Source organism: Vicugna pacos, chromosome 18, assembly GCF_048564905.1.
Source record: "Vicugna pacos chromosome 18, VicPac4, whole genome shotgun sequence".
NCBI classification, from domain to species: Eukaryota; Metazoa; Chordata; class Mammalia; order Artiodactyla; family Camelidae; genus Vicugna; species Vicugna pacos.
The window spans coordinates 40222712-40240826 of NC_133004.1; the positions used below are offsets into that span (position 1 = coordinate 40222712).

The window sequence follows — 18115 nt, forward strand, 5'->3', positions numbered from 1 at the left end:
TTGAGGAACTGGCCCAGGATTCAACACAAGCCCTGGATGCTGGTGGCCAGTTTCTGCAGAACAAGGTGTGTTTAAAAGTCAGTAGACAGACTGGGCCCATTTAGTCCTATTAACATTTAGCAAATGAGTGTTGGGCTCTAGGTGGCCAGACCTTCCTCGGTCGGTACCGCCTTGAGCAACTGACAGGAGCCTGGGACTCCAGAGGGAAACTCCGGAATCCAGTTCGCCTCACAGGACTTTATTGTATGACAGCTTATGTTTACCTATTATGGTCTGCAGCCTCAGAAGCATGATTTGCCCTTCTTTTCCAGATTTTCTATGGACACCCCTGGACCAAGGGTCACCAAGGGAAGCGCAGTAAGAACACAGCGACGACAGCTAGTTGCGGGTCGTGGAGACTAGCAGATCCCCACCCCCGCAGCCAGAGGCAGAGGGGGCAACCCCCAGGTGTGAATTACTCCGCCCTGTGCGTCTGGTCTGATAAAACGTGCAAGACCCAAGTTTATGGGCAGGGTGGAGCAGGTAAGCAGTGGGTCTAAAACTGAAAATACTTCAGTGGGTCTGCCCCTAGAGACTTCCTTCTTTCCACTGCACTACCCTGTTTTTTCTCCCGAAGTATTTACTCTGAAAATAGAGGGTTAATTATTGGCTTCCCCTCGTGATTCACAATAACGCCCCCTTAAACGGCAAGCTCCTTTGGAACACTTCACATGAGTCCACTTTACAACTTTCAATTCACATATCATTTTCCAGGACGATTAAAAAAGTTAGAGGCATCCCTCCCAGGAAGCAGCTTTTCCTCCAGGCCTGTTCCTTGGTCCCCATGGAAGAGTCTGGAGGGCAGGGAGTCAGGGCTGAAGCTCTGAGCAGCTGCAACGCACTCACACCCGAGTGGGGGTGCAGCAGGCTGGGGGCGAGCCCGCGACACGAGAGCCGCCGTGGGCCCGGGTGGCAGAGGCTCCCTGGAAAGCCATCCCCATGTCTGCTCAGCTGTCTGTAAAACCCTTCTTTCTTTTTATTTCATATGGCGCCTTAGATAGGGACTCAGGGGATGAGGGACCAAGAAAACGCAGCAGGAAAAGGCTGCCCCAGCCACTCTAAACACTGTCCTCGGAACACATACGTCCAAGAAAAAATTAGGAGTGCGCAAAGAGCACATTTCCAGTGCCCTTTAAAGCATATTTCAGGAAACCCAGAGGCGTGTAAAAGGCCCGACCGGACAAAATGTCTGTTTTGCAAGAATCGTCGGCATTTTGCATCCTCAGATGCAAGCAGCCTGCAGACGCCCCACCCACCTCAGTGCGGGAAAGGGGGCCTCCGAGGCCCCATCACCCCATCCCTCCTTGTACTCACACTCCCTGAGGACCCAGAGTGGGCTGCCTACAGACGTGGGCACCCTGGCACGGATAGGCTGGGGGGTCTGACCCCCCACACGGCTGCCCACGCGCTCTCGCACACCCAGCTTGTTCAGCACGTGCACCTGGAATTAGCTTGGGCTTGAATCTGCGTCCCCAGCCCGCACGTGGTGCGCAGACAGGGCGGAGGGTGGCGGAGAGGAAGCAGCCGATCGCTGCTCTGCGAGGAATGAATGGCTTACAACGCGTCTTCTGAACGTGCCCTTGGATAGTAAGACCCCCCGGCTGCACTTCGGAGAGACCAGGACGGGAATGCCACCTCACCTCTGGAGTGTTCTTCTTGAACTCCCGGCTCTGCTCGATGAGCCGCTTTCTAGACTGCTCGCTTTCATCTTGCCGGTTCGCCAATACTGTTGCGGTGGCATCGAGTTCCCTCTGTGGAGAGAAAACAGAAGAGAAGACACGATTGTAATTGCACTTTGCAGGGGAGGAGAGCATGTCTGCATCTGACCAGAACACGAGGGCGGGCGGAGGAGGGATCCCGGGGCTGCCGGGACCCGTACAACCCTGAGGCTCCCATCCGGCCCGTGCGCTGCTTCAAGGAAACCAAACCCACCCAGCTGGGTGTGCTGTGTATCAACAGCACAAGCGACTGTTTCCACCACAGAAAACGCAGGTGCATTTTTCTTCACTAAAACCAGAGTCAGACCAACGCCCGCATGTCAGCCCTCCCCCGAGTCGCTCGTTCCTGTTCTTAACAAGCATCTCTTCGTGCCACATCCCTGGGTGCCAGTCCTGCCATTTCACTCTGGGTTCTCACCGAGACATTCTGCCTGACTCTCCTTCCACAGTGTGGGCCTGGAATCTTCTGTAGTCACCCCTATTTGCTTTTGTTCAACAAACACTTATTGTGGGCTTACTATAGGCCAGACATCATGTCCAGGACGGCTAGAATTAACTGTTAACTTGTTTTCAAGAGGGACCTTAAGAGGCAAGTTCCAAGAATAATGATTCTCAGCATCTGGTAAACTTGGGAAGTGAGGCACCTGGAAACAGCATTATCCTCTAATTCTTTAACTTGCCCTGAGACTCTGGGCTCCACCAGGACCTCTGTTGCACACGACAAACTGACACTCAGAGCGTCAGAGAACCTGTGTCCTGGCCCTGGAAACGCTGGGAGGAGCTGCCAAGAGGATCTGATTCAAACAAGCCTGCAGCAGATGGGCCCAGGATGGCGTCCCAGGCTGACAGCAGGAGCACAGGGACACATTCCCGCAGGCACCAAACGGCTTCAGCTACTAAAGACGCACACTGCTTGGGATTCACGCGGCTGCTCCAAGTGGCTTCTCAACGTTAAGGAATCGCCACCCTGAGGCCCAGCAGAGCTAGGAAAAGTGGGGAAAATCCAAGATGTAGATCCATGCAGAGACATCCAGGAAGCATGCAAGAGTCTTTCCCCACCACCCTCCACCCACCTGGCTTCCTTTTTGGCGGAAATAACCCAAGGCGTCTGCAAGCCCTGCTGGTGAACACTTCATTCGTACCACTACAGGGTGGGCCGCTGCCAGACGGGATGGCAGAGTGCTGGAACAAACATCTCGGGTGCTGTCAACTTGGAAATGGCAGACAGTTTTAAAAGCAGGAAGCGGGGAGAGGAACTCGGGGTGGGGGAGGTGGGGTAGATACCACCACACCACACTCTCTCCTCCTTCCGGTGCTTCTGGCATTACAGCCAGTCTTGGGCAAGCCAGTCCCAGAGAATACCGTGGGCTAGGATTCAAGAACAGATGTCAAAGCTACTGCAGAAAAGAGGGAAACACTGCACATTTTGATAGACCACATTTGAAACGCATCCCAGGCAAGTGAAGGCAGGGGGAGAAAAGAGCAACCGAAAGCAATGTGGCAGCGTGGGGATGGAGACGGAGGAGGAGCGATCGCGGATAAGCAGAAGGCTTCTCAAAAATATAAACAATCTGGTAAGGAGGAGGGCTTAGACATCTATATTTAAGCCGCAGCAGCAGCAGTTATAAAAGGAGACTTCAAGAAAGGGGAAAAGAAAAAGCCAATATTGAAATATGACCAAAAAAAGTCAAGTTGATGTTTGGTTCCACTCACACAGAGGCAGAACACTTGGAGGAAAACAAAGAGCTTTCAGCAAGGATCCTAGTTCCTGTGGGGGGGGGTCACCTAAACAGAGAGCATCTGATGACTTCTGCTGCTGGATGCTGGGGGCACACAGGTGACTGTGGGGTCCCAGCCCCGACCCCACCTTCCATCTAGTGGAAAGCTCGGGGACAGTGGGGGGAGCGCTGCAGGAGATATAGAAGAGCACGTAGTCTACGAGACCCTCGGCTCCCCTCTACCCCGATCCCAGCCCAGTGCCGAGGGACCCTGTGGGCAGATTCCAGGAGGGCTGAGCCTGGCACAGGCTGCTTGCTGGAATGCAAACAAATCCACCTCTATCTCAGGGTGGCGGGGCCTGGGAGCCCGGGGTGACCTGCTGTTGTCAGGCAGGGACCCTCCGGGGGCCCACCATGCTCCCTACCCAACAGACATATGCAGGCCCCCGTGAGAAACCAACGGGGCTCTCTGAATTTCACACGGTGCCGCCGCCCACCACCATGGAAAGAGATCGGCACAGCGAGGAGGAGAGGCTGAGCCTCTGCCGCCCTGGGTCTGGCTGGTCAAGCTGATGGCTCACTGTCTTTGACCGCATCCCCTGGAAAAACCACCACCGAATCCCTCTGAAGGACACGAAGTCTTCCTAAGGCTCTGGGGGCGATGCAAAGGGAGGAGACAGCTATGAGACATAAGCCAAACACTATTTTATTATCTACCCAGCCTGTCTCTTCTCCAAGTGTCACCTATAATGACACATTAACAAGGGAATTAATGCTTCAGGGGAGGTGGTGATGGGGGCCTGAAATACAGAACCTCAGCCGGAGTCACTGGTGACACGTAAAAAGGAGCACGGAGAGTCCCCACATCTGAAAAGCATTAAAAACGCACAAAGAGTCAAAAAAAAAAAAAAAAGGAAAAAAAACCCTCAAATACAAAAACCGTAGAACCAAGCTAAATGTCCGGCAATAGTGTATTGGCAAATCCATTCAAGGATTATTTCGCAATGGTCAGAACAAAAAAAAACGCAGTCCTGTGCAGTGTACTATCTGGGATGGAATGATCTTCAAGCTATATTTAGGCAAAAAAAGAAAAGTGCAAAACAATGTTACATTAAAAGAGTATCTGTGCATATGCTCCCGTAAGCTTTGATTGTCTCTAGAAAGATACAGAAGATGCCTGTAACCGTGCTTGGCTCTGAGCCGGCGCTGGGGAGGAAGGGACAGGCTCTTCGGTATAAATCTTTCGGCTTTTTTGCCATGTGCGTGAATTACCTCATTGGAAAAGAACCACAAAATATACTACCGTTATGTATATTTTTAAACTGTTAATGTGAAAAAACAGAAACACATATAGTTCTAGAAATACAGTTTACATGCTGTGTGTCCCACATTATGCATGAGCATGGCCTCCGTGTCCACCTGCCTGGGGACAGAGGCTGGGAATAGATGACCCCTTGACTCACTCTGATGATTCAAAAAAGTGAGGCCAGGGCGTCCTTTGTCAAAACAACAGCTGTTTCTTGCACAACGTGCTGCATGCTGGCCAGCTTCAGGGCTGATGAACGAGGAGAGGGTAGCCGGTTGCCGAAATCACCACTCCGTCAAGCCCCAGCTTTCCCAGGGCAGGAAGCGGAAGAAGCCCTCTCCGAACTCCTTAGGACTATCCTTCTGCTAGAAACACCCAGCAGCCCCAGGGCCGAGGTGACAGGAAGCAGGCAGGGCTGGCAGCAAACCCATGGGCTCTGAACATGGATGGGTATTTCTCACTAAGCGGAAAGAGAGAGGGTACCCACAGAGCATCGTGCAAGGACAGCACCTGGATGCAGAAACTCTGGGGGTATCTTTCAAAGTCATCATGAGATGACGGATGTCAGGAAGCGACGAGGTTCAGGGAAAGCCCTCTGGCCTGGGAGCCTGTGCTCCGTGCACACGGGCACACCTCACTCCAACATTCTGGGGAACTGACTGAGAGCTGTAGTCCTGTTTTCCTGACTATAATTTCTTGGATGGTTTTCCTCCGGTTCTGACACATCCTCAAAGGGCAAAGCTCCTAACACTGGAGGTTTCTCTCTGGCCCAACTCCAGCCTCTCAGCCAAGTATTAGAGGCTTATTCAACACACAAAAAATAAAAAGTGACCATGTAGCTGCCTGTTTAAAAGAAACCATGGGGAAATTTTCTCCCAAAGAAAACAATTCTCTTACTAATGTCAATGATCAGTTTGGAACTGCTCGCCTTTAAAGTGAATGTCAGGTGTTTGTTTTCAGCTGGGGGATGCCTGCGGTGCCGCCGCCACTTTTATGAGAGTCTCTCTCCCTGAGGCCCCCCGGCCAGGCCTGCCAGTGCTCTGGGCAAGTGCACACCGGCCCCCTTCCCCCAACACTCCCCCCGCCAGCATCCCTCGGCTGGTGGGGGAAACACACTGGCCAACTGCAACAGAGATGCAAGTGAAGTATTGCTTTTTACTGTCTGACTTTAATCCAAAGAGTTGGTTCATCTGATATTTCTTTAGGGCTTATCTTTCCACTAATCAACAGCAGGTCCTATGTAAGAATTTAAAGTGGCTTTACTAGTGAAAATGAAGAGCACTTGCACGAAAAAGGAAAGCCCAGCCGTGGTTTCTGCATGAGGGAGCCCTTGAAGCATTTTCCATTTCGTTTCCTGCAGCAGAATCACTGAGCAAACAGAAGCTGCTCGGGCTGGAAAGAGGTGAAGGCCCCAAGCTCACCCACCTGTCGCCTTCTGTCACCCCCACCCTGGCCCCCTGCACAGGACATCCGAAGATCCCCCAGACCTCAGAGAGCCCTGGCTTGGAATCCAGGCTCCATTCGTGCTGTATCCTGTGTGGTTTGGGTCAAACGACGCCCCCTCTCTGGAGACAACTGAGATGATGCTGGTCCACTTCCTGGCATAGTGAGCACTCCATCAAGGGGAGTTTTTCTGTACCATCAGAGCCACATGCTTGACCTCAGGCCAGACCTCTGCCACCAGCATCCCGAGCTAGGCTGGGGGCTTCAGGGATGCACAAGTCAATCACAAGTTGACCCCGACCTCCAGGTGCCCACGGTCCAGCCGAAGAAACAAGGTAGGCATGGAAGAGCAGTAAGACAGAGAGGACCGGGCTGGTGGACCAAAAGCAGAGGTTGGATAAGGCAGAACACACAGCCAGAAAGAAAGATGCCCATCTCGGCTAAGTCCCATGGGCAGGGACGGCCTCAGTCCCTGTCACCCTCCACCTTCTCCGGGTTCCCTGAGTCCCCTGCACAATCCACAGTTGTGACTGCTGCTGTAGGAGACCACGAATGAGGGCAGAGGAAGCAGAGCCCAGGCCAGGTCCGCTGGGGGACGGGGGCTTGGGCACAGAAGTGAGAGGGGGCTGGGGCCAAAGTGGACACACTGTGTTCAATGAGAAGTGCCGGTGGGCGAGCAGGACATCCACCGTGAGTGCGCGCACAGAGGGAGGACGTGCTCATACGCGAGATCACTCTGGAAGGCTCTAGCACAAGATCCTGGTGCCGTCCCTCGTTCTGGGAAGACGAAACGGCAGGGGCACGGGGTGAGGGTGGTGGTGGGGCCTTTAACCAGTTACCATTTAGTGCCTTCTGGATTTTGAACACGTACATGTAACGACAACTCCTAAAAAGCAAGCAGTTATCTTTTAAAATCTCATTTTTTCCCTGTAAGAAGCCGTAGGCTTGACGGACTGATAAGGGCCCAGGAATGCCTGATTCTCAGCAGCGCACTCCTCTGTGGTCCAGCAGGAAGTGCATTTTGTTCTGTTCACAGGTGTGTGGACAGATGATGGTCTTTCTGCTTAACGGAGAACCTTGCAGAATTCCCTAGGAAAACATTAATGCTTTCACTTACTTTTATAAGTTTAAGTAGAGAACCAAGTCTGACCCCATCTTTCCCAAGAGTTTTTTCAGACACTTAATTCTTACCCATCACTCTCCCACCCACCATCTTTGATTCACTGCCGGGTGATGCAAAAATCTGAATCCCAGTTACAGTATTCAGTCATGTGACGTCAGGCCGTGGGCCAGCAGTGAGCACCCCCACGCTGGCGGCCGGAGTTCTATGGAATTAGACGGACCTGCACGCGGCCCGGGAGAATCTCCACAGAAGGCAGCGCAGGGAAGAGGAACAAATGGAGAAAAACAGAGAAAAACCAAAGGCAGGACGGCGTGTGTACAGGGAGCTGCAAAGGGTGCCCCTCGACACAAGACCAAGGAGCCCTCGTCCTCTCATGGGCATTAATAGCCACACAGCTGGAAGGTGACCAGGACACACATACACCCTGCAGGAGAGGGGACATGCCAAGTCATGGATGAATCAGAGCTTTCATTTCTTGCTCAAAAGCCTCAGGGACTTCCCAGGGGGCCTGGATAAGACCACCGAGGGGCCTCCAGGTCCCACCGGCCTCCCCGCAGTGCCCCCGCCCCAGCGCTGGGGCCCCTCTCTCACCTCGGGCCCTCAGCACAGACTGTTCCCTCTGCTTGGAAGCCTTTCCTTTTTCTCTTCTATGAAACTGTCAGCTGTCTGCTCAAATACCACTTCCCCTGCCCCTTGGCCCCCTTCCGCCCCTGGAAGGTGTGTATCCAACGCCCTAAACTGTGCCTCCTGGCTGCAATCCTGGTTTGCAGTTCCTCGTTTGCCTGTATGCTTGGTCAACGCCAGGCGCTCCAAAGGCTGGAAGCGCTGAGGTTTTTGCTCACTTCACGCGGTGCTGGGGCACATTACAGTCGGCCCCCTGTACCTGTGGGCTCTGCATCCAGGGATTCAAGCAACCAGGGATGAAAAATATTCGGGAAAAAAAATTCCAGAAAGTTCCAAAAAGCAAAACTAGAATTCACCACATGTCCGCGACTATTTACACAGCATTTGCATTGTATTTACAACTATTTACATGGCATTTACACTGTATTAGGTAGTATAAGTGATCTGGAGAGGATTTAAAGTATACGTGAGGATGTACTAGGTTATATGCAAATACTACGCCATTTTATATAAGGGACTTGAGTAAATGAGGTGGGACCCTTTTGGATACCGAGGGACTACGTCAGCCAGAATTTGCTGGAAGGAAGGAAGGGAGGGAGGGAGGAAGGAAGGAAAGAGAGAAAGAAAAAAAGAAAGAGAAAGACGGGCAAAATAAAACTAACTGCTATACCAGCAAGTCCAGAGTAAGTGCAAAAGGGTTCAAAGGAAGAGAGAGAAATTCTGCTTGGGAGAAAAATCAGAAACAGCTTCACGAAAATAATAGAACCCGCTAGAGAAGTCTAGGGTAGGCAAGGATGCTCTCCGGACAGAGGGCAGGGAAAGTACGGCTCCCGGGGACGCCCAGCAAGTAGCAGGTGCACAGCAAACGCTGGCTGCGCTGGGCAGACGAGAAGCGAGCTCTGACGGGTGATGCACTAATCACACCCTGTGCTGCTCTGACTCGGGGAACAACCAGGAACGTGCAGGGACTGCCTACCGCTGAAGTTTCTAGTCGTCTGGGGGCTTCACTGGAAACACTGTTTCCATCCTCGCTGAAATCTGTACAGTGTCGTTAGCTATCTTCTCCCATCTTGAGTTTAGAGTCAAATGGACAGAATGCACAGAACACAACCTCCTGGTCGGGTCCCACAGAGCACAGTAGGGGTCCTGGTACCCAGAGAAAGGAGAAGAGAGAAGGTCCCGGACCAGGAGTGGGGTGGGTGGGGTGGGGGGTGCCTGCAAGGGTGGGCAGAGACCAGACTGCATACAGACTCTCACCATGTATAAGATGAAACACATGATCATGTCACTTTGTCCTTTCTATTCGCTATTCCACCTTGACCCCATCTCAAATAAAGACCATTTTCTCATGCTCCTTTACCTCTTAAAAAAAGTTACCATACGTCAAGTATGTACTATATATCTAGTATGTACTCAGTATTTCTTGATTTTGGGAGATGACTTGATATTATTTCCCAATCTAAGAAATTCCAGTGGAACTAACATACACTGACTACCTGTGGCTTTTCCATCTAAAGGTGGGCAGGGACAGAGGTGGGAACAGATTTATCATATTTTTAAACAGAATTTTGATTTCAGATCAAGTAAATGCGCTACCTATTCAGAAAATCAGATTGAATAAACACAAAGAAATCGGCCTAACAAAAGCTCTGAGTACCAAGGTGTCATACCAGCCTTCCCGTGAATTCCTCGGGACTGAGAAATTTCAACAGAGAACCAAGATTTTGTTTTTTGTTGTTTTTCACCCCGTCAAAAACCCACTATGCAAAGACAAAAATGCCAGATGTACCCAACGAGCATCGCACTACATATAATACTTGCCAGACTCTCATTTAAACAGAGAGACGTGAGAGACGGCGTCTCGGTGATGCATAATGAGATACGGGCAGATCAGAGGACTGGGTGGGGAGGGAGGGAAGGACGTCTTTTAACCTGAACTAAAAGGATCCTGCTTTACGTATTAATCAAACCATATGAAACTACTGCTATCTCACCACTTCTGAGCTACAAAAATGTCTGTTTCATAAGTGGCATTCTTTACCGCTCTCTTTGGCTATGTCACAAAACAAAACTAAATTCCGCCTGCCAGCCGCAGCCTTTCAGGCACACACGGCCCCGAGTGGCAGAAGTGCTTCACCTCTCTGATCTTACACGTCTCCGAGGAGTCTGTAAGTTCTTCCTCTTCTCCTGCATCCCACCGTCACCCCACCCCTATGGTGCCCCTGGGGTCAGCCCTTGCTGTCTGGTTATCTCATTTTCCTGGGCTATCACTTTCTCCCCTGGTGGTCTTGTTTCCGGGTTGACGTGGAGGCCCCTTCTGTGAGCCCCTTGTCTTCTGATTGTTCCCTCAACTCCCAGGCTGCAGCCTCCACCTTCCTCTGCTGAGGTCTGGCCCATTTGGCACTAACCATCCCGTGGGCCTCAGGAGGAACTTGGGGGAGAGGCAGCCACAGGAGTTTGCTGATCCCATGTCACAGATGAGGAGACCAAGGCTGGACATGGATGCGACGTACCTGCTAACAAACGCTCAGGGCATAGGCCCCTCGACTCCGTGGCTTGTATCATTCTCTTTACACTTGGTACACATTATGAGACAAATCTGCAGATACACACTACAGTATATAAAAGATAAACAACAAGGTCATACTGTATAGCTCAGGGAACTACATTTAATACCTTGTAATGGCCTATAATGAAGATAATATGAAAAAGAATATATATGTATAAATGAATCACTATGCTGTACACCAGATATTAACACAACACTGTAGATTAACTACACTTCAATTAAAAAAAAAACCCAAATGGGATCTTGTTAAAATTCTAAAATGTCCATGAAGGTTGATCTGGGGGGCTAGAGGGAGGTAGGAATCTGTGGCTATAACATTTATCTCCCTGCCTTGTTCAGTGGACCTGCCCCTCTGGCTCTGGCTGCAGGACAGGAGGCGGACATCAGAGAGACCCCCCCTCCCAACTGAACTCCCCGATTCACAAAAGAGAGAGAGAGAGACTCAAGAGATTTTTAGTGGGCTGAGCTGTCAACCAATTAATTGGAACCAGGGACCAATTAATGGAGTGAGGCGGGTGAATGGAACCACACTCTCCAAAACGGTGGCCACAAGCCACCTGGGACTATGCAAATTGCAATTCAATCAAAAATTCCGTTTCCCAGTTGCAGCAGCCACACATGGAGGGCTAGTGGAAACTGTATCTGATGGCGCAGGTACAGGCAGTTCCATCAATGCAGGAAGTTCTACTGGACAGTGATGGACAGTGAAAGTCAAAGAATGACTCCCCAGGTTCTGGGGATGACATTTTTAACTGCTACAAAACAGATACTGCCGCTCCATTTCACAGACTAGAGAAACGGATGATTCGATGACTGGCTCAGCCCAAATCACACCAGGAAGGGGTAGAGCTGGGATCTGAATCCAGACCCGGATAACTAACTCCACAGAAGCCAAGGTTCTGGGCTGTCAACCCCGACAAACGCCTCTTTCTTGAGTTCCAGCTTAACGCACTTGACTTTCTCCAGGAAATAGAAGGCAAAGCCAGGGGCTAAAAATGAGGCAGGAGCAGGAAAAACGTGTTTTAATCTCAAAAATAATCATGGCCCTGCCAAAAGGAGTGATTCTGATCTCCTCTATGCTGGTAAATGTTTTCCTCCCAAAGTATTTGTTTCAGAAATAAGCCTCTAATTTGAATACTTTCAGGAGCCAAAATTTCTGTCTGTTGAAAATATTTATTTCTATTGTTTGGCAGGCATCAATTTGCTGGGGCACCAGCCACTCTGGCAAAGGTTCCCTTCCACTTCTCTGGGAAAACACTTGGCGACAGAAGCCTCTGCCGCGCCCGGCGGCTCGCCTGCTCGCTGGCTCTCCGTCGGGGCCGCGCCAGCCACAAACATCTGCCAGCACAGACGCGGCGCTGAACAAACCCGGTGTGTGAGCAAGGACACGGGCGCTGCGGGGGTTATTAGGAGTGTAAAGCGGGCTCAGTGGGCCACTGGCTGAATTAGACTTCCAGGAGCAGAGCACGTGTTCTTCCATTATTCTGCAAGTGGTGGAAGACCTGTGATCCAACATTGGGTTACTTTGCACAGAACCCTGTCTCTTCTGGTATCAGTGAAGTCTAGGAAGAAAGCAGCAGCATTTGGGGAAGCCTCAGCTCTGGCCCACCTGCAAGAATCTGGACAGGTCACCAAGACGCCCTGAGCCTTGGTTTTCTCATCTGTGAAATATGCCACCAACCCAGGCTCAAAGGGTTGGTGGCAAACTGCATGACATATAAAAATAAGCAAAACTCTTATAAATTAAAGAAGTTCCACAGAAACAGTAGTTCTTAGGATCTCCTGCAAGGATAAAGTAACCTCCAATTTCCCCACTTAGCTCTCTTTTTTATATACTACGGGGATGGAGGGGGGCATGAGAGACAGATCATGGAAGGTAAAAGCTATCACAGTTATAGGTGAAGTGCTAATAACTTCATTTTGAAACTGTCAGGTTTGGGTTTTTTTAAATCACAGCTGTGGCTTGCACTACAACTCTACCTGTAGCTGCCTTCCCTTCTCACATTTTAATTAGCAAATAAAAACTCCAAAAAGCTCCCAAAATGTCTTTGCCTGGAATTTATAAGTAAAAGTTGCAAGATGCCAAGTGGCCCCTGGGGAAAACCAAACCAGTAACAGACCTCTATCAGTGAGGCAGAGCAGGCGCCCTGGAATAGCTGATGTCAGGCCAAGAGATGCCACCTCTGAGCCAGCTTTGATTTTATTTTTGCAGTTGATTTTCAAGATTTGGGGGGCCGTGTTCAGTGAGCAAGGTTTACAACATCCTGCCATTGGCTGAGAGCTGCTGCCAGCCAGATGGCCCAGACAAATGACACTCGTGCGGCAGAGGAAGTGAACATTGCATGTGACTCCTCCACTCTCTCTGGCACCAGCCCTGCTGGCCACTCTCAGGAAACCTGGGTGCTGGGCACCAACCAGTGACATCACAGGAGGGTTCCCGGGGCCAACAGCAGAGATGTGATTTGAAATGGGGCCATTTAAATCCTCAAAGAGTTTCCCCTCTGGCTATGATAGAGGGTCACCCAGGGGGGAAAAACGGGCTACTCCGTGAGCTGCCCTGCAAGTGCTGCTGCCCGTCTGCCCACTCCAAGAGCGGCACAATTACAACAAACTATGTAACGGGGCTCCGATTCATTCACATCCAGCGCCCGCAGCCCGTGCAGCTCCAACACCTCCAAGCTCTCACCCAGTGCAGACAGGCCCCTTCTTCAACTTGACTCTATGGTCTCCTCGGGGGCCCCACAGGGAATGCGGGGGGGATACTTCTTGAGACAGAAAATTAATGCCAGTTACAAAGTGTTCCCCATCTCTCTGTGATCTCTCCAAGCTCAGGGGCTCATCACCTGTCTTTCGCACCTCTAGATGTTGTTTCTTTTTTTTTTTAAGAGATCGGGGGGGGGGTTATTTATTTATTTTTAGAGGAGGTACTGGGGATTGAACCCAGGACCTTGTGCATGCTGAGCACGTGCTCTACCACTTGAGTCAGACCCTCCCCACCTAGATGTTGTTTCTTAATTACACAGACATCAAGGAGATTTTTAAACTCGGTAAAAGGACGCTGCTTGTTTTGGCCCAGGAACGACATTGCCCTGTACCCTCTGTTCTTGGCTCTCTATGTGCTCTGCCTCTTATGAGTTCTTGAGGGGCTGGGGTTGGGGGGGAGGAGAGGATCCTGATCTGGTCTGGGGGCAGAAGGCAACTCCCTGTAGTGAGTGATTTATAAAAGGACACCTTCCACGCCATGCCCCCCCCCCCAGCAATACCAGTCAGAGGCCTGGACCCCAGGACACTGCCCGGGAAGCACCGGGCAGCAACCACGGCCAAGCGTCCTCGGCTACACTCTCTGGCTGTTTCTCTGCCCACATGGTCCATCACAGGCAGGAGGCCACAGGCAGTGACGCACAAGCAGCAGCCACTTTCTTCTACACCAGCAAATATTTGATTCTGCCGGGCTAAGGTAAACATAAAGGAAATCTTGCTATAGATCTGAAATGATAATCAAGACTGTCAAACCATCAAAAGCAAAATCAATTATGTTCGGCGTACTTCCCTTACTAAGTCTGGAAAGCACACCCGCAGGTTCATTCTAGCACGATTTTCAACAGGAACTGAGACAAAAGAGGATTTTCCGGTTTACTCCTAGCTTCAACCCCATCCCTAAGTGTCTGCTTGATGGGATTCACTGGATTTCTATACACCCGTGTCAGACTAAAGAAACTGCGCACACTTGCTAAGAGCAACGACTCAGCACACGTGGCTGCACTGGGAACACGGCACGGGGGATGTGCCATGAACATGGACTGACCATGAAGACTTCGCCTGCACACCAGACTCTCAGAAGAAAGGATGTGACCGGTTTCACCTGTGTGAAACAAGGGCCAAAGGAAACCGAAGGTTTCTGTCCCCTGGAACGGCCACTCCACCCAAATGCTCCGGAACATGGCTCCCCTCCCACCTGGCCCCTTCCTTGGTCAACTTATCCACCCAGCAGAGGCATTCCTGAGCTCCTCCTGACAGGGCCAGGAGGGCATCAAACCACACCGGTGCTCGGAGCTTACAGTTTAGCAAGATAACCAGATGCTGTAAGGCAGGATGCGCTAGGAGCAGTACCTAGACAGCTGGGAGTTGAGAGGAAGAGAGAGGACTTCCTGTTGGGAGGATCAGGGAAGACTTCATAGGGAAGAGAGCGAGATGGTTCCAGAGGATGGGTGAGGTTTCATGGTGGCGGGGGTGGTGGGGGGAGAAGAGGGAGGATTCCAGAAGGCATAGAATGGGCAGAGGTTATAAAAAACAGCCGCGGTTACAGTTTATCAACTCATTCTTTACTCTCCTTGTCATCTTTAATCGCCACAGTGATCTTCCAACACGGTCATCATCCTGGCTCCACCAATGAGCGAGGACACGGAGGTTCAGAGGTGAAGGTGACCTAACCAAGATCACACATTCACAGAGCAAGATGGAAAAGGGCACATTTTCTGCACCTCATACCACTCTGTCCACTACAGAAGGAAGCTCTCAGAAGTGCCCCAGGCTTGGGGCTGATGTGGGGATGGTGGGCTCTGGGGCACCAGGGGGAAAACTCTAGGGTTCCTTCCTCTTCTAAAGTTCTGTGATTGTGTCCTAACGGCAGAACTGGTGATGCTGGTCTTCAAATCCCCCAGCCTCCCTTTCCTGTCGTCCTCTCCCTCCCCTACCTGGAGGGGGTGGAGGCAATTTCCTCAGCTTACTGGTGAAAAAAAAGCTACTCGTTATTGGCTGGGCCACTGGGAAAGGAGGAAGTGGAACAGGTAGGAACAGACAGCGGCGGGGAGCGGGTGGTCACTGGAGACTTGAATGTGCATCCGACTCTGTTGAATCAATGAGTCGCTGCCTCTCTAGCTACTGATGATCACTGCAATTTTTCAGAAAGAGTTCTGGCGACGACGGGAGGAATGGATTAGAGCGAAGAGACCCTAAGAGCAGGTCATGCAGTTCAGCCACGGGATGAGAGAGGTCCAGCCTAGCCACCCCGGGAAAATCTGCCGGGAGGTCAACAGAAGGGAAAGGAAAGAAACGAGAAATGCCTCGAAAAGAATCCTGAATTGGCTTTGGTGGGTAAAGTAAATACAGGAAGCAGCCACAAGAGGAGAAAATAGGATATACTAAAATGGAATTATGAGCCTGGCGCTGGAAAGCCGTGGCGTCTCTCTCCGACCCCGCTGCTGCCAGCTTCTGCTCCTCTCCCCGGTCTGCACACTTGCAGGGATCCCAGGGCCAATCAGCGTCGGACCTGTCAAATCTGACTGCTGGAATAAAAATGGAAAGGCCGAGTGGCAGCCGTAACATGGAATTTCCTTGTTTTTATTAGTTTAAGGCTCTTAAAGAGTAACTTTTACATTGGGGAAAACTTTTCAAATATGTACTACTTGAAACTTAGATCCAGTTACCTCTCACATGTTTTCAATCATTCTGCTTGCCAATTTTCCTAGTTATCAAAAGACGCTTGTGGTTTAAAGCAGGGGAACGGGCTTCCCCCTCCCAGCACAGCTGCCCTTCACACGGTGACCTCGCCCTGCCAGATCCCTGGCCCTGATGGGGCGGACTGGGGCCGGCTACTGGACCTCACAGCTGGACGGAGGTAGGACAGATTACTTCACCACACTGGTACTACAGAGACACCTGGCCAAGGCTGGCTTTCTTTCTTTCTTTCTTTTTAAACAAAAACTAGTGATAAAATCCAGCTTTTCTGCACTACAATTGCTACTTAAATGAATCCAGGAACACGAGTTTCTCTTGAAATGCACGCATGCTAAAATAAACGTGGTACTCAGTGTTTGATTCTCCCAGCTGAACTTACTGTGATCTGGTGGATGGAGAGGGGCCAGTGGTGCGGCGCTCTGGGTGTTATTCAGCACTGGAGCTGAGCATGAAAAGAGTCCAGCGTTTACCACGCCCTGCGTGTCATCCTTAAACCAGCAAAACCCAGGCAGCCTAACTCGTTCTTTGCCGTTAGAAGTCTCCTCGTGAACTAAGAGCAGAATCCCCAAATTCCTAATAAAGAGCCTCTTGTTCTCCCCTTGCGGTGTTAACCCGACCCACCCTGGAGCGGCCAAGTCTTCAAGGTGTCAAAGCACGATGTCCAATATTGAACGGTGTGGAGCTCTGTGCTGTCACTGAGAGGGCAGAGGTGGGCGGAGGAAGTCTGAAACCCCATTGAGAAAAAAATGAGACACACACAAGTGTCCTAAACAGTTTCCTCCATCTGCATTCAGAGGAAGACCTCTTAAGACTAGAGGCAACTGGTGTGCTGGCTGGAAGCAGGCTGCCTTCCTGGTACTGCGTACTCCACACGCAGCAGCACACGTGTGACCTGCTGCACACCAGAGTCAGCCCAGAGGCCCCTGTGGAGCAGGTGGCATCTTATTGTTCATGTGGACCAATAGCTGGCCTTACCCATAAAGGACGATACTGACAGCTCACGAGAGACCACTGCCGGTGGGTCATAGCTGGTGATCTGTGCATTTCTGGTGTGAACATGTACTTCCTCCATAAAGACAGAGAGGCAAACAGACCCTCTGAAACGTACAAAACTGCACATTCAATTTGTTAGGGACAGGCTCCAAATTTCTGGCGCAAACATTTATTTTTAATTGAGCCAATTTTTTTTTACCCATTTGAAACCTGTTAATTCCATGACTGAGAATTCATCAAGTTTCAGACTGAAATTAATTTTAGCAACTGCTTTATCCTAAAAATGTGAGTAGATGTCACCATGAGAGTGGCCTCACTTCACACACTCACTGGAAAGTGATCCCTTCGGATTGTGGGGTCCACACCTACGGGGGGGGGCGTTCTGAAGCCCAGCGTGTGCTAGTCAAACCAGGTCCTCGTCTCTGGGGCTGTCAGTTCAGAAGACATCCTTTAGGAGCCCCCAAAATGCACATATGGTTCCCCTTCCCCAGCAGCCCTGCCTCCCCCCCGCCCCATGACTTACTCTATCGGAGTTTAATTTAAGGCTGGCGTTAAAGCACGCCATTACTCAGGGATCTGAGGGGCTGCAAAAGCCCCCAAACCTCTCTGCACTTGACACTGCACTGCCAGAGCACTCCCATTCTTCATAAGCTGGACCATAAATTCATGGACTTCTGCAGACTGGAATGAAATCCCGGTCACACCTTGCCTAACTTTCTGAGAGGAATGGAAGTACTTCCAGACTTGTTAGCTAATTTAAATTTTTTTAAAAAATCAACACAATCCCCACATAAGACATTTTCCTACCTGGCAACCTCACCACGGTGATGAGTCGGCATACCACTGCAACCTCCTAAGTGGGCACAGCAGAGATGGGCCCGACGGCGGAGCAGACTTGAGAGCAAAGAATTTGCTGCTTATTTACAACATCCCCAAAGCGGTTCAGAGTCTAACTTGAATATATATTTCACACAGTACCAAAACTTTTAAATATCCACGAGAAGATTTCATTTTTATAGGCAATAAACATTAAATCTAAAGGACTGGAACATAAAAAGTGTTTTAATACCATATAAATCACCTTTCCCTAGACAGACTACATCTCCGAAGGTTTTAAGGACTGCA

General features: G+C 50.6%; 1 protein-coding gene across 11 annotated transcripts in view; it reads right to left on the minus strand.

Annotated features, from left to right (window-relative positions):
• The window catches only part of CUX1 (cut like homeobox 1), a 352302-nt gene that overhangs the window by 264835 nt on the left and 69352 nt on the right, over window positions 1-18115 (minus strand). For all 11 annotated transcript variants that reach the window (XM_072943159.1, XM_072943158.1, XM_072943157.1 and 8 more), the window contains exon 2: window positions 1680-1790. In XM_072943159.1, the coding sequence (XP_072799260.1) occupies window positions 1680-1790 (111 nt within the window). The remainder of the gene's footprint in view (window positions 1-1679; window positions 1791-18115) is intronic.